This window comes from Balaenoptera borealis, assembly GCF_965194805.1.
Source record: "Balaenoptera borealis genome assembly, chromosome: 16".
Lineage (NCBI taxonomy): Eukaryota > Metazoa > Chordata > Mammalia > Artiodactyla > Balaenopteridae > Balaenoptera > Balaenoptera borealis.
Genome location: NC_138872.1, coordinates 80,064,666 through 80,081,190, shown reverse-complemented (window position 1 = coordinate 80,081,190; position 16,525 = coordinate 80,064,666). Strand labels below are relative to the sequence as shown.

The 16,525-nt window shown below is 45.7% G+C and overlaps 1 protein-coding gene across 4 annotated transcripts in view; it reads left to right on the top strand.

The window, feature by feature from the left end:
- Positions 1-16,525, top strand: part of STYXL1 (serine/threonine/tyrosine interacting like 1) — a 63,014-nt gene that overhangs the window by 28,877 nt on the left and 17,612 nt on the right. For 3 of the 4 annotated variants that reach the window (XM_082360256.1, XM_082360257.1, XM_082360255.1), the window contains exons 3-5: positions 3,755-3,816; positions 7,380-7,521; positions 11,001-11,146. In XM_082360256.1, coding sequence (XP_082216382.1) covers positions 3,755-3,816; positions 7,380-7,521; positions 11,001-11,146 — 350 coding nt within the window. The remainder of the gene's footprint in view (positions 1-3,754; positions 3,817-7,379; positions 7,522-11,000; positions 11,147-16,525) is intronic. The other variant, XM_082360258.1, reaches the window with a different exon arrangement.

Sequence of the window (16,525 nt, the reverse complement as noted above, 5' to 3'; positions counted from 1 at the left end):
TATACTAAAAGGGGAGGGCATGTGGCTGGTTATTGCAAACTTCTTGGTGCTGGCCAGACTCCAGAGGGGATAATAATAATAATAGTTATTATTAATAATAATCCTTTCTTCTTGCAGCTGTCCACATAGGTCTGGTCACAATGTTCCTGTAAACCTCCAACAAGACAAACGTTATACCATTTAAAGGTCAAGCCTGGGAGTCAGAACCTTGAGAAAGGGCTATTATATATATTTCATGCTATAGGCAACATTCCTTTAGAAAGGTGTAGAGCCAACATGACTAAGCACAGGCAACAGAGCACAAAGGTTAGAGATAAAGGAATAGATCCAATATGGAGTCAGGTTTGTTCTTCTCTGTTACAGTAATAGCATTTTGTCTTGTTTCTCACTTTATCAATCAGTATGATGTTTACTGTAGATACTGAGTAATTTACCTATCACGTTAAGGAAGTTACCATATATACCTAATGTACTAAGAATTTTTTTCATGACATGAATTGAAAATTTTCTTAATCTGTTAAAATGAACATAGTTTTTCTCCTTTAATATCTTAAAAATAATAATTTATTTATTTATTTATGTTTGGCTGCTTTGGGTCTTTGTTGCTGCACGCAGGCTTTCTCTAGTTGCGATGAGCAGGGGCTACTCTTCGTTGTGGTGCGTGAGCTTCTCATTGCGGTGGCTTCTCTTGTTGCGGAGCATGGGCTCTAGGCGTGCGGGCTTCAGTAGTTGTGGCACACAGGCTCAGTAGTTGTGGCTCATGGGCTCTAGAGCTCAGGCTCGGTAGTTGTGGCGCACAGGCTTAGTTGCTCCACGGCATGTGGGATCTTCCCGGACCAGGGCTTGAACACGTGTCCCCTGCACTGGCAGGTGGATTCTTTTTTTGTTTTTTTTTAACTTTTTGACAGGCAGATTCTTAACCACTGCACCACCAGGGAAGTCCCTTCTTTAATATCTTAAAGATTTTCTAGTATGATTTTCTAGTATGACAGAGTTCCTACTAGATCATGTTATATTATTTTTTGTGAACACTGTTAGGTTTAGCTTCCTATTCATTTCAGATTTTCCCATCTATATTTATGAGTGAAACAAGCTTATAATATACTATACTCAGTTTCACTTGTTTTTAAGCCATATAGACCATGTCTCTGACTTCCTTTGCTCAAAATTATGATTAAGATTCGCTTATGTTGGGGTATGTAGCTATACTGTAGTTTGTTCATTTTTGTTGTTAAATCATGTTAAAGATAAACAAAGCCAGACACTAGTCAGAGTGGTGAACACAGAGTTTAATCGGTAGTATACTATTGCCCTAGGGAAGAGTCCAGTGTGAATGGAACTCCACCTCAATTTGCACAGAGGCAAGTGGGCCTTTTAAAGGGAGAGTGAGGGAGTAGGGAGGGAGATGAGTGGAACTCAGTCAGGGAAGTGAAAAACTACAAAAAGGGATGGGAGTTGGACCATGTGAAACCCAAGGGGGTTTGCTAACTGGTGCTTATCCGAGTTAGGTTCTTACCCTCCACAGGGCCTGGGAGACAGGGGTCCTATCTTCAGGTGTTGGCTGGAATAAACAGTAAGTTCTTTGGAAGCCTTGAGTTTCCTCAGGCAGGCACTTTACTGGGCTGGAGTCAGCCTAGGGATGTGGTGTTCAGCTGTTTCTAAATGTGTCTCATAATACAGGTATCTTCAAATAAAGATATCTTCAGATGTCTGAATTTTTGTAAGTTCTTTATAAATTCTGGATACGAGATTTTCTTAGTTATTTGTATTAGGGATATTTTCTCTCAGTCTCTGGCTTGCCCTTTTGCTTTCTTAATGTGGTATTTTTAAATTTTTTATTTATTTATTTTTTTGGCTGCATTGGGTCTTCGTTGCTGTGTGCGGGTTTTCTCTAGTTGCGGCAAGCGGGGGCTGCTCTTCGTTGCGGTGCGCAGGCTTCTCATTGCGGTGGCTTCTCTTGTTGTGGACTACGGGCTCTAGGCGTGTGGGCTTCAGTAGTTGTGGCACGTGGGCTCAGTAGTTGTGGCTCGTGGGCTCTAGAGTGCAGGCTCAGTAGTTGTGGCGGACGGGCTTAGTTGATCTTCCCGGTCCAGGGATTGAACCTGTGTCCCCTGCATTGGCAGGCGGATTCTTAACCACTGTGCCACCAGGGAAGTCCCCTCAATGTTGTATTTTAATGAAAAGAGAAGTTTTTAATTTTAATAGGATTAGGTTTATCAATGTTTTCTTTTGTGGTTAGTGCTTGCTTATGTCTTTTAAAAAAAATAGACGTTTTTTAGAGAAGTTTTAGGTTCACAGCAAAATTGAACAGAAAGTACAGAGAGTTCCTATAAAGCTCCTGACTCCCCCCACACCCCATAGGTACAGCCTCCTCAACTATCAGCATCCCAGACCAGAGTGGTATAGTTGTTACAGTTGTTGAACCTGCATTGACATCATTATCCCCTAAAGCCCACAGTTTACATTAAGGTTGATGTATTGATACATTCTGTGGGTTTTGACAAACATATAATGACATATGTCCATCATGATAATATCACACAGAATAGTTTTCCTGACCTAAAAATCCTGTATGTTCTGCCTATCCATCCCTCTCTGTCACTAACCCCTGGCAGCCACTGATCTTTACAGTTTTGCCTTTTCTAGAATGTCATATAGTTGGAATCGGACAGTGTGAAATGAAGCCTTTTCAGATTGGCTTCTGTCACATGTATGCATTTAACTTTCCTCCATATCTTTTCATGACTTGATAGGTCTTTTCTTTTCAGTTTCATTAATATTCCATTGTTTGGATGTACCACAGTTTATTTATCCACTCACCTACTTAAGGACATATTGGCTGCTCCCAAGTTTTGGCAGTTATGAAAAAGCTACTATAAGCATCTGTGGTCATACATTTTCCACTCATTTGAGTGAATACCAAGGAGCACAATTGCTGTTAAGAGAGTGTTTGGTTTTATTAAAAACTGCCAAACTGTCTTCCAAAACGGCTGTACCATTTTACATCCCCACCGGCAACAAATGACAGTTCCTGTTGCTCTGCATCCTCACCAGCATTTGGTGTTCTGTGTTTTGAATTTTTGCCATTCTCATAGGCATGTAGTGGTATCTCGTGTTTCAGTTTGCATTTCCTTGATGACATATGATGCGGAGCATCTTTCCATATGCTTATTTGCCATTTATCTTTGGTATGCTGTGTCTGTTCATATCTTTTGCCCATTTTAAAATTGAGTTGATTGTTTTCTTGTATTTTAAGAATCCTTGGTGTATTTTGGATAACAGTCCTTTTTAAGATTTATGCTTAACGGTTCTTTTTAGGATTTATGTTCCATGATCCTCCCAACTTAGAGGACATCAATACCACAACTTCTGTCCTCACAGGGGCATTAGAACCTCAACTCCTAGGTTCTAGAGTCTGAATTTGGGTCTAAAATTCCATGGGGCATTTAGTATGAGGCTACCCTGACTTTGATTTCTCTTCTCCCTGCTTTTTTCGACCTCAGAGAGAGCGCCCCCTAAATCATAGATGCAGAGTCTCACTGTTCCTTACGGGGGATATGGGTGTGGATATGAGGGGGTAGGGGAGTTATGTGGGCAGCCTAGAATAGGACAACTACACGCTTTGAATTTTAAATTCGCGACAACTGTTGCCTAACTGCCAAACAAATATACGTTAATGCTGATGTAAGTGCTCTAGTTTGGTCATGTGTTCCTTTGCAAGTGCAGTTATTAGTTAAATACTTTTCCTTTTCAGATGTGCGTTCCAAACGGGAGTATGATGAAAGCCATGTGATTACAGCCCGCCTCGTGAAGAAGGTATATGGGCAGAGTCAGAATCTGGGGCTACCTTACAGGAGGGTGGGGAGAATGGGAGATTGTGTCCGAGGTCCAGGAGGCAGCAGCTACTACTGGACACTGTGGGCGGCAGAGACAGGACTGCCCTTGTGCGTCCACCATGAGGGTCTCCTACACTGTTTCACACTCCTTAAGGTCTCCCCACTGCCCCCCACGGTCAACAGCTTCATTAAGCAAATGTTGCTTTAATTCCTTGACTTGCCAGGCAATGTTCCAGACCCTGGGGATACAACAGAATACAAGATGCCCTTAATTCATTCTCCCTGCCTCATGGAGCATCTCTCCTACTCGGGCAACAGACAACAAGCCATAGAAATAGTTAGTATAACCCAGAGACGGAAGCCCCTTCCCTCCCCTCCCTTCCATTTCCATCCTGTCTTCCTATTCCTGGTCCAGCTTTTATAATGACTGGGCCCTGCAGGCAGTCACCGGCCTCGCTCCTGCAGGGAAGCCCTTCCCTCCAGCCCCGTGGGGAGTCTTCTCTCTCTGGTCACTGCTGAGACTGGCAGCCTTCACTTGGGCTCCACCTTGACCCCTCCCATCCTGACCCCATTCTCTGCCCTTGACTTCCAGGTTCTCCCTTGCTTCCCTGGTTTCTTCTCTGCCTCTTTGGTTCAGCTTCATTTTCTCCTGCTGCCGCCTGAAGAAACCACTGCTCTGTTCTTGTATATCTGTCGGTCAGTATACTTTCTTCAGAGACTTCATCCAAGCTTACAGCTTCAGCTGTTCACACGCAGTTAGCCATCCTGTCAGTTTTACTGCCAAACTTCTGTCTTGCAATACTTCCGCCTTCTCCCTGTTCCCGCTGCCACCGCGCTGCTGTGCGCTCCGCCTCTGGCCCTTTCCCACACAACTTGCCAGGGAGCCTGTGCCCTGCCTCAAGTATTGTTCTGGGATGAGCTTGCTCCTGACACCTCCCTTTCCCCGCCCTAGCGTGTCATTATCTGCTTTTTCCTCTCTGGATTTTCAGTTTTCCGGCTCCATACTCTAGCTCTTCATCTCCATTTCAGGCCTTCCTTGGTGTTTTGCAGCTGATTCAGAGCCCCTTCATCCCGTATGGCTTTCCGCTTCCAACTCACCTCTCAAATCTGTGTGTTCCTTTGATTCTGGCAGTACCCCCAGCTCTGGAAAAGAGGCATTCCCTCTGCCTCAGCCCCTCAGCCAGGCTGACACCTCACACCTCCCCTCCCCTACTTTCTGGCCAGGAGGTTACAGGCCTGAAGGCCGGAAGGGAACCCCAGCATCAGCAGGACACACAGCCCCCTCAAGTCGGTGTTCACACACCGGATCTGGTTCCACCTCCCTCTCCAGCCTCATCCGGCATGCTTCCACTCTCCCCTGACACCTCCACAACCTTGTCCTGCCGTTGTTTCCTGGGTTCTAAGATGCTCATTTGTCCTTGTATTTTAACACTTCTGAGGTTGGAATATATCCTACAATTGATTTGCACCTTAAAGTGACAAAGTCTTTTCTCCCAAAAGTGAATGTGGCCAACATCTGTTGGTTTTCTGCCTGGCACTTCCACTTTTTTGAGGGGAACTCCTCCTCTCTCTGCTTAAATCATGGGGGTCTAGTGGTGCTCCCTAGAATAGCATCCAGACCCTGGCCACGGTGATTGGCCTGGGAAGAAAACAGCAAATCAGAATTGGCATTAGGGAAGGCTGCTCCTTCTACTCTGGTGGTGGAGTTTGGAGGATGGGAGTCTGAGCGTCGCTGGTGGTCGTGACTCAGGCTTCAGGACAAAGTGGTCTGAGAAGGTGAACCCAGTGTGCAGGGGACACAGAGAGCAACAGGGCCCAAGAGGGAGGTCTGGGCTTTAGATCACCAGTTCAGGTCTTCCCAGGACCACTTGCTCCCCGCCCTGCCTGAAGTAGCGTTATGTGCCAACACACCTCTCCTTCTGTGTACACTCCTGGTTGCAGATGTTATGAAATTGGTGGTGCATCTTACAACCAATGGTCTCTTACAATCTAGGAAATGACAATATGTGTGGTCCCTCGGACACACTGCTCTCTGTGACCCAGGGACGTGTATGCTTTGTTCATCATTGTATCCCGGGTGCTCACTCTGGTCCCTGGCATCTGGTAGGTGCTTGGGACCTATTTCTTAACTAAAAAATGAATGATGGGTATCTGTCCCTTCAGCCTGGAATGCTCCCCCAGCCCTTGTCCATCTGGCAAACTTCCACCTGCCCTCACAGCCTCATCTCAAATGCCTCCTGTCCCATGAGGCCCTTCTGAGTCCTCCAGGCCAACTCAGGCATTTCCCTTTTTGTTTTTTTTCTCTTTTTTTGTATCTCCGTATTTCAGAACCTAGCACAGTGTAAGTGCAAAGTGAGTCCTCAACGAATGTTTTTTAAGTAAAAATGGATGTTCGGCCACAACTGTCCTGTGCTCCCACCTGCTCAAGCCTCTAGGGGCTGTGCTCACCTTTCCCCTTTTGCTCATGCTCTCCTCCATACCCAGAGCCTTCTACCCCCTCATTATCACCTGTCTAAATCCTGCTCATCCTCTGAGCACCATCTGTCTCCCAATTCTGTTAGACGAATATGATTTCTCTCCTTAGAATCCTGGAGAACGTCCCGGGTCTGTACTTCCAGGGGCCTTACCGCTCTGCCTTGAAGTACAGTAGATGCACACTCGTCCTATCCCACCTGAATGTCCTCTCTCAGGGCCTCTACGACAGTCAGCTCAGGTCACAAGGGACAGAGCCAGGCTCAGTTTCCCCTGAGTAGTGGGGGCTTTCAGGAAGCATTGCGAACAAGTGAAGACTCACCTCTCTGCTGCTACCAGCTGGGCCTTCCCGAGCTCTGGGACAGCCTTTGGAGTCCTGGGCAGTTGTGGTACTGGGAGAGGTCATCACCTCCTTGGCAGAAGGCACCTGTTGTTCCTGCCCTTGTGGTCCAGCATAATGCTGACTCAGCCAGTCCCCAGCTCCTCCTCGCCCATTTCTTCCTTTAACCATATTTATGGCCTACTGTGTGCCAGGCACTGTGCCGGAAGCTCAGGATACATCAGTGGCGATAAAGGGACAAAAGTTCCTGCTCTCTCAGAGCTTCCATTTGAGCTTACAGTCTGCCTCATTATACCTGCTTGCTTATGACTTCTGTCCGTTCAAGGCTTCTGCTTACTGCCCTCTTCATGGCAGATTTTGGATTCGGTCCCCAACGCCAACACTCTCCCCCAGACAGGAATGTCATTAGTTAAGGTGGCCACGACTGCTCTCAGAGCACTCATGCCAGGGCACCTAATGGGCTGTGGGCTGGTCAATAGACCACTGTTCTTTGGCCAGGCAGTTATCTCTGGCCCAGTGAGCTGTGGTCAGCTTCCCCCAGGAGGGAATATGGGTGTGGCAGATCCTTGGAATTCAGCAGACTCTCTGGTCCACTCTCAGTGCTTCCGTGCCTGTGTGCAGCCAGGGAGATGGACACCGTCCTGCCTCCGGCTCCTCCCAGTGCTGGTGTACAGGGAATATGGGTTCAGCTGAACCCACCCGCCAATAGCCTTCTTTTGTGGTTTCTTTAGAGGGCAGGTGAATATCTTGTCCCGGAGTCTGTGGATCTGGAGTGTGCGGAATACTGTGTGGTGTATGATAACAGCACCAGCTCCCTGAAGGGAATCCTAAAAGGTGACAATGGTGGTGACAACACTGATGAAGGCGATCAAGGTGGGCTTTTACAGTAGCAGCAAGAATATGAGCTAAGTTATTGAGCACTGTGGTCACAGGCCAGGAGCTCTGCCTGGGTCACCTCATGCCATCTGCAGAGCAACCCGATGAGGATGGCAATGTCAGGAACTGGGAAGGGTCTGGGATTTTTCCTTCCTTGCAAGATGACAAGTGAGCCTGCCATGGTTTCATGGATGCTGGCAAAAGACATGAGGCTCTTGGGTCAGAGACAAAGGGCTTTATTTCTCAGAGCAATAAAAGTAGCCAGAATGCAGTGGTGGTATTATGGAGAACTCTGAGCTTAGGGGGCCTGAATCTTTTTTAACAAATGGGCAGAAAGCCTGCCCACCCTTGGCTCTAGAGGCAGAAACTGTCTCTATCATCCAAGGCTGTTTGTTATACACATATCCTTGAAAAGCCAGTGCCTTTGTTCAGAGGATATGTAGAAACATGAAAGACCATGGAGAATTATGCCCTAATAGGTAACATCCCCACTTTATCGATGAGGAAATTGGGGTCCAGGAAGGTGAAGTAACTCATTCCCCAGGTGTGGGACCATGGGTATCTATTGCTGTGTAACAAATTACCCCAAAACTCAGTAGTTTAATACCATAAACATTAATTATCTATTCGTTTCTGTGGAATTCAGGAGTAGCTTAGCTGGGAGGTTCTAGCCTGTCCTAAGGTTGTAGTCATGATGTCAGCCAGAACTGCTGTCATGTGAAGGTTTGGCCAGGCCAGGATAATGTGCCTCTGAGATGAGTCACTCACATGGGAATAGCTAGGAGTCCTCAGTTCCTCACTGCATGGACCTCTGCATGGGGCTGCTTAGATGGCCTCACGACAGGGCAGCCGGTGTACCCCAGAGCGAGTGATCCAAGAAAGAGGGAGAGAAAGGGACAGCCGTGTACCCTTTATGACCTAGTCTTGGGACTTAAACAGCCACTCTTGCCACATTCTATTCATTAGAAGCAAGTCACTGAGTACAGCCTACCCTCAAGGAGAGGGGAATTAAAACTCAACTTTTTTTTTTTAATATTTAATTATTTATTTATTTGGTTGCACCATCTTAGTTGTGGCAGGCGGGCTCCTTAGTTGTGGCATGCGAACTCTTAGTTGTAGCATGCATGTGGGATCTAGTTCCCTGACCAGGGATCAAACCTGGGCCCCTTGTATTGGGAGCACCACCAGGGAAGTCCCTAAACTCAACCTTTTAAAGGGAGGCATTTGAAAGAATTTGTGGAGAGAGTTTTTTTTTTTTTTATTCAAACGGAAAGTCACAAAAATTATAATCATCCTCATCAGTTCACTCAGTCCCGTGTAATTAATTTTTTTTTCATCTTGATCTTTTGTTAGCACTTTTATGAATTCATCAGTTTTCCATTAGAGTTCTGAAAATGCTTATTCATTCAGTTCAGCAGTATAGTCAGTTACCAGAAACCTGTACTTGTCAGAGTCTTTTCCATGAGTTCCTTGAAGATGAAACCCTTTTATAGGAACAATTTTGCAAAAGCATCAGAGTATACCCAGAACTGTCTGTAAATGACAAAAGACTTAAAAATGACCACGGTTAAAGATTTGATGAAAGTTCATAATAATGCAATTAACAGGGAAATTTAGTTATTTCTGAGACATACATTTTAAAATAATTACTAGAATTATGACTTATAACATTATACCAGAACATATAAGATTTTTAGGAATTTCATGTAATGTCTGAAACATTTATATTAACATATTTCCATACAAATAACCCAAAGAAAGTTTAGTATTAGTTTTTTTAAAAAATTTTTTTGAATTTTATTTTATTTATTTTTTTATACAGCAGGTTCTTATTAGTCATCAGTTTTATACACATCAGTGTATACATGTCAATCCCAATCGCCCGATTCATCACACCACCATCCCCACCCCCCAACGGCTTTCCCCCCTTGGTGTCCATATGTTTGTTCTCTACATCTGTGTCTCAACTTCTGCCCTGCAAACCAGTTCATGTGTACCATTTTTCTAGGTTTGTGGAGAGAGTTTTTAAACCACCACACCTAGTAAGTGGTGGGGCCAGGATTCAAACCTGGGCAGTTTGGCTCTGTCTGGTCCCTTAAGGCCAGGGTAGTGATGCTGGAGAACAGTGCAGTCACTCCAGCCACACGCTGGAACGTGGTCAGTTCTAATCTGCTTCACTGAGGCTCCACTGCATTCTCCTTTCAGCCCCTGCTTTGGGCTGACCACCCCTTGCTGCTGCTTGTGGCTCAGTGACTAATATGTATGGGTGGAGTTCCATGGGTTGGGCATTCACACCAGCGGTCACTGGGTGGCGCCAGGCTTCCACCTTTAATAAAACCAGTCTTCTCGGAAGGTCCTTAGCCGGGAAATTGTCCCCTCCTCCCTAAGCTCATCCTGTTGGGCTCCAGTCTGCAATCCTAGGATTGTCGGCTGGACCCTGAAATCCTAGGAAATGTTGGTCAGTAAAGACAACGCCCTCTACAGTCTATACCTGACCTCACTTTAGTGCTGTGGAGCCCCCATCCTCACTCGGTAAGAAATCACAACCACAGAACAACAAAAACCAAAAACCACACGCGTATAATTTGCCCGCTCATGGCAAATTGCACAGTCGGGGGCAGCTGCAGTGGCTGATGGCTTGATGGCCGCAGCATCCTTTGTTTACTGATATGGCAAGCAACATTCTTTGTCCACAGTATATACCAAGAGAAATTAAACATGTGCACACAAAACCTCGCACGTGGATGTTCATAGCAGCCTTATTCATAATAGCCACAAAATGGAAACATCCAAATATTCATCAATAGATGAATGGGTAAACAAAAGGTGGAGAGCCATGCAGTGGAATATTATTCAGCTATGAAAAAGGATGGAGTGCTGACACTTGCTGCAACATAGATGAACTTTGAAAACATTATGCTCAGTGAAAGAAACCAGACACAAAACGCCACGTATTGTATAATTCAATTTCTATGCAATGTCCAGAATAGGTCAATCCGTAGAAATTAGATTAATGGTTGCCTAGAGCTGGATGTTTGGAGGGAAATGAGGAATGAAACCCTATAACTGGTACATGATTTCTTTTGGGGGTGATTAAAATGTTCTGAAATTGACTGCAGTGATGGTTACACAACTGTGAATATATTAAAAAACATTAATTTATATACTTTAAATAGATGAATTGTATGGTATATAATATGTGATGTTGTATATATACATACACATTCCCCTCATGTTGAATCATCCTTCCTTGCGACCATATGAAAAAAAAAAAAGAAATCTCGGAGTTTACAGAAAAAGATCAGCTTACTTGGTGGTGAATTGCTTTTTAAATTTTAATTGTAACATTCATCTCTATTTATATTTGCTTCAGCTTTCTAGACAATTGCTTTTCAGAATGGAGTGCCTATCCACTGGGCCTTTAGGCAAATGGTGAGCACACAGGGGACATTCATCTCTTTGGTCTCTACTCTTAGGAATTGTGCTTGGAGCTGCCATTGAGTGTGGCAGAACCCTGACTCACTTCACCCGCCACCCCATCCATATCCTGAGAGGAGGCTACGAGAGCTTCTCGGCCATGTACCACTTCTTCCAGACACAGAAGATCATCTGGATGCCTCAGGTAGGGCAGGGTGCTGAGCACAGGCAGGCTTGGATGGGAGCATGGCCTTCCCCTGGGGACTGAGGGGCAGGGAGCAGGGTTGGAGAAAGAGAAGAAGGAGACAGATGACATTGAAAAGATGGAAGAGATGTCAAAGATGGCTTGGGAATGAACCTAGGGCAGCCAGGAGGTCCAGTCCAGTATGATGAATTTATAATCGCCAGGTTCAGGCAAAATCCAGGGCAGTGTTTAATAGATGAAGTTGGTTCAGAGGGCAGGGATCCAGGGCAGGGTGTTCTGGATGGTGGGTCGTAGTCAAAGTCACACGGGCAGGCAGGGCCATCATGATTCGAGGCTGCCTCACCATCCTTAGCCATCTGGCCACACAAACCCTGGCTGGGTCCAGAGGATACAGTAAAAAGGGGGAGACAGGGGTTGTAATAAGGTGTGGCCAAGGGATGTACCAGATGTCTGGAGCCCAGAGGAGCACTTACTTCCTGGAGCCAAACCAGAAGGGAATGGGGTGAGGGTAAGGCAAGCACTGGGTGGCAATGATAGGCAGGCAGGGACTGGTCCCTGGGGGCATTTTATAGTATCTGGTTTCTTGAAGGGTCTGAATGTAATGGAATGTGAACCTGCAGAGGTTTCATTCTTTCCAGCAATTGCCTTCAACTGTGCTCTCATTCTTGCCCTTTGCAGCATCATGGGCAGATTCCATACTTTCTGGCCACTTCCGGTTATGGAAAATTTCAGTCTAGTCATATTATAAAACAACGGGGGAAATGTGCCTATGAACTGGAATTTGATGATAGTAAGGAATTATTGTTATATATTTCTTAAGGTTGTGATGACATTATTATGGCTATGTTTTTAAAAATATGAGTCGCTATCTTTTAGAGATACATAGTGAAATATTTATAATTAAAATGATATGATGTCTGGAATTTCCTTCAAAATAATCTGGGGAAGGTTGGGAAGTCAGGGGTATAGATGAAACAAAATGGGCCATTAGTTGATAATGCTTGCAGAAGGGTGATAGATCCAAGGTTTGTTATACTATTCTCTCTACTTCTGTGTGTTTTTGAAGTAATTTTTTGAAAAGGGCATAAAAACAGTCCAGTACAATCTAGGCTACTTTAACATTCCAATCTCAACTCAGATCTCCTCTCTTCTCATCTTCCAGAGCTGGGCAGCCTTCCATTTGCTGGGGGCTGAGGGCTGGGAGTAGGGAGGGGTGTGGGATAGCTTTATGGACATCTCCTTACGTCCCCTCTTCTGGGTCTGGTCCCTTTGGTGCTGGGGGTCCACTGTGGCCCTGGCTATTTGTCAGTGGTGGGGAAGTGCCGCCTTCTCATTCTGCCCCAGCCAGGTTCTGTGTGCTGCTGCTGGCCTTTGTTGCTGGTTTTCTTGGGGCTGTGTTCAGGGGGCCCCGACTGTTACTGAGCATCCTTCAGAGAGAGCTAGCTGAGAATTCCTGACAGGAGTACCCCCAATGCCCTTCCCTTCCCTTGGTAGCTCATGACCTCCCACCGCGTCCACATTCTTTCACCTGAATCCCAGAATGAGCCACAGGGGAGTATGACAGTGGGGAAGGAGGCCCCTTCTTGCCTTGCTGGCTTGGCTGCTCCAGTCAGCCTGTGTGAAAAGGTAGGGACCTGTGTCTGGGGTCATACCTGTTCCCAAATGCAGGGTATATATGTCAAGTTCCCCAAAGGCCTTCTTCTCCTTCTTCCACTGAGCTATGATGTTCAGCTCAACAGGTGTACAGCCAGCCTCCCCGACCTGCCAGGCACGCCTCCTCGCTCCTAGAGGAGCACCCTTACTGGCTTTGCAGTGATGGGAGGGAGTCTTTCTGGTCTGCAGACGTCACATGCTGATACCTCACCTTCTTTATTTTTCTTTTAAAGCTTCAGGAAGGTGGAATTGGCATAGGATGAACTGCACCTATTTAAAATGTACAGTTTGGTCAGTTTTGACGTGTATACACCTGAGACTTGTCCTTGCCCCCAGTCTTCTTAAGTAGATTGGGAAGAGGGGTAGGGTGGTGGCTGGTGGTATCTAGCAGGGCCTGGATGGGTGAGTTCTACTCTGCTTGTTCCCTCTTTAGAATGTACGTTCCAAGCATTTGCCACTCCCTACTTTGGGACCTTTGTTACTAATTCAGGGGTAAGAGTGAAAGCCCCCTCCCTTCCTGTTACGTGTTCTGACACAGTGTAAAGCAGGAGTGTCCCTACTGCTCCCCAAGGAACTCCTGCGAGGGGAGGTGGAGGCACAGAATTTGGGATGTGGCACCTCTTAAATAAGATTTCACTTTGAGCAAAGGGGTTCTGTGACTAGGGCACGTGTGAAGACCACACTAGAGAGAGATGCTGGTGAGCCACCGAGTGCTTTTAAGTCCGGGGAGGGGCCCCTGGTTAGACTGCCCTTTAGAAAGATCAACTCTGATTGCAGAGCAGAGCCCAGACCAATGCGGGCAAGGTGGGTCTGGGGAGACCTGCCTGGAGGCAGGGATGAAGAGGAGAGGACAGATTCAAGAAATACTTAGGAAACGGCTTTGATTAGACATGGGGCGGGGGGCCTGGGAGAGGGAGGAGTCTAGAATAATGCCACAGTTCAGGTGCGGGTGACAGGTGGCCAGTGGTGTGGCTCATTGAGAAGGGGACACAGGAGGAGGTGGTGGTAGTGTCGGGGGAAGGCAGTGGGCTCGGTTTGGGCATGTTAATTTGTGATACCAGTTTCTTTTACATTTGTCAATGTGGTTGTCAAAATCGTGTCCTCTAGAATTAACAGCAGAGCATGTGTTATCTGTCCCACACCCTCTCCCCCACAGCCATTACAACCACAGGAAAGGAAGCTGGGTCGAAAGCATCAGGAAGAGTTGACAGATTTGTGGTGGGTATTGCGTGAGATTTTCCGAATGAAACCAGGAGGATTTCATTTGGCCCCCGGCAAGCTGAGCGTCCTGGGCGGGGTCACCCTGAACCCTGGGGAGTGCTTTGGGTCACATCCGCAAGTAGTGGGCCTGCCTGCATGTAGAAGGGCCGTGTGTCTCACAGACTTGAGGGTTGGCGCAGCGTGGTGTCTGCTCATTGATAAAGGCTTTTGAGGCTAACAGTTTGGGAGGAATGTGGGCTTGTGGTAGGTTCACGGTGAGGGGAGGTGTGCTGAAGCCAGAAGGCTCTGAAAGGCTCAAGTGGACAGCAAAATAGCTTGAGGTACTTAACATGTTATTTCTGAGTCAGACTTGGAGCCAGAGACATTTTAGAGCTGGTTTGACCTTTGAAATTATATAGGTTAACATTTCCCATGGAAAACTGATGGGAAAAAAGGGGTCTCTAAACAGATCATATTAGAAACATCAGTTCATACAATGTTAGTGAATTTCTTTTTTTTTTCTTTTGGGGTTATGCCTAGGTTTTATTTTACTAAATGTAACAGGTAAGTTTTCAATCCATGCCAACAACAAATATGTAGCCACTGTTTTATTACAGACATCTGAACTGTAATAGGTCACCCAAGAAACCGTTAGGGGAATTTTCATTAGTTCTCAGTCTCCTGGAGGCATGCTTTGAGAACAGTCTTAGACTGGCATGCTTTTCTGGCTGTTTTCCAACTTGTTTATAAGATTAGTCTTATTATTTGATGATAATTGTTTCTAAACACCTGATTGGTGCTCTAATAATCTTTCCTTGGAAACGATCAAATTTTGTAATTTTCCCCCTGGCTTTGATATATAATTGACATATAACATTGTGTAAATTTAAGGTTTACAACAAGATGACTTGATACACATATGCAGAATGATTACCATAAGATTAACACATCTGTCACCTCACATAATTACCATTTTTTTTGTGTGTGTGAGATGAGAACTTTTTTTTTTAACTTTTTTTAAAAAAATTATTTAATTATTTATTTATGGCTGTGTTGGGTCTTCGTTTCTGTGCGAGGGCTTTCTCTAGTTGTGGCAAGTGGGGGCCACTCTTCATTGCGGTGTGCGGGCCTCTCACTATCACGGCCTCTCTTGTTGCGGAGCACAGGCTCCAGACGCGCAGGCTCAGTAATTGTGGCTCACGGGCTTAGTTGCTCCGTGGCATGTGGGATCTTCCCAGACCAGGGCTCGAACCCGTGTCCCCTGCATTGGCAGGCAGATTCCCAACCACTGCGCCACCAGGGAAGCCCATGAGAACATTTAAGATGTACTTTCTTAGCAACTTTCAAGTACATAATACTGTTTGTTTTTTTTAAAAATAATTTTATTTATTTATTTATTTGTGGCTGCGTTGGGTCTTCGATGCTGTGCGTGGGCTTTCTCTAGTTGCGGTGAGCGGGGCCTACTCTTCATTGCGGTGCGCGGGCTTCTCATCGCAGTGGCTTCTCATGTTGCAGAGCATGGGCTCTAGGCGCGCTGGCTTCTGTAGTTGTGGTTTGCGGGCTCTAGAGCGCAGGCTCAGCAGTTGTGGCGCACGGGCTTAGTTGCTCCGCAGCATGTGGGATCTTCCCGGACCAGGGCTCGAACCTGTGTCCCTTGCATTGGCAGGCGGATTCTTAACCACTGCACCACCAGGGAAGCCCTGTGTTGTTAACTGTTGTCACCATGCTGTACGTTAGATCCCCAGAACTTATTTGCCTTATATCTGGAAGTTTATAACCGTGACCAACATCTCCCCATTTCCCTCACCCCCACAGACCCTGGCAACCACCACTCTACTCTTTGTTTCCATGAGTTTCGCTTTTTTATTTTTATTTTATTTTATTATTTTATTATTATTATTATTATTTTTGGCCACGCCGTGTGGCATGTGGGATCTTAGTTCACTGACCAGGGATAGAACCTGTGCCCCCTGAATTGAGAGTGTGGAGTCTTAACCACTGGACTTCCAGGGAAGTCCCAACTTTCACTTTTTTAGATTCTACATATGAGTGAGATCATGCAATATTTGTTTTTTTCTGACTTATTCTCTTAGCACAATGGCCTCAAGGTCCATTCACGTTGTCACAAATGACAGGATTTCCTTCTTCTTTATGGCTGAACAACATTCCATTGTATATATATGCCATATTTTCTTTATCCATTCATCCATTGATGGACACTTAGGTCATGTCTATGTCTTTTGTGAAAAATGCTCAAATGATCCTGGGCGGGCGGGGGTTGGGGGCGTGTGCAGATTTGTCTTCAAGATGGTGATTTCATTTCCTTCAGATATATACCAAAAGTGGGATTGCTGGATCAAAGGGTAGTTTTGTTTTTAATTTTTTAAAAAAGCTTTATTAATTATTAATTAATTTACTTATTTATTTTTGGCTGTGTCGGGTCTTAGTTGTGGCACGTGGGATGGATCTTCGTTGAGGCATGAGGGGTCTTTCGTTGGGGCGTGGGCTGTTCGTTGCGGCGCACGG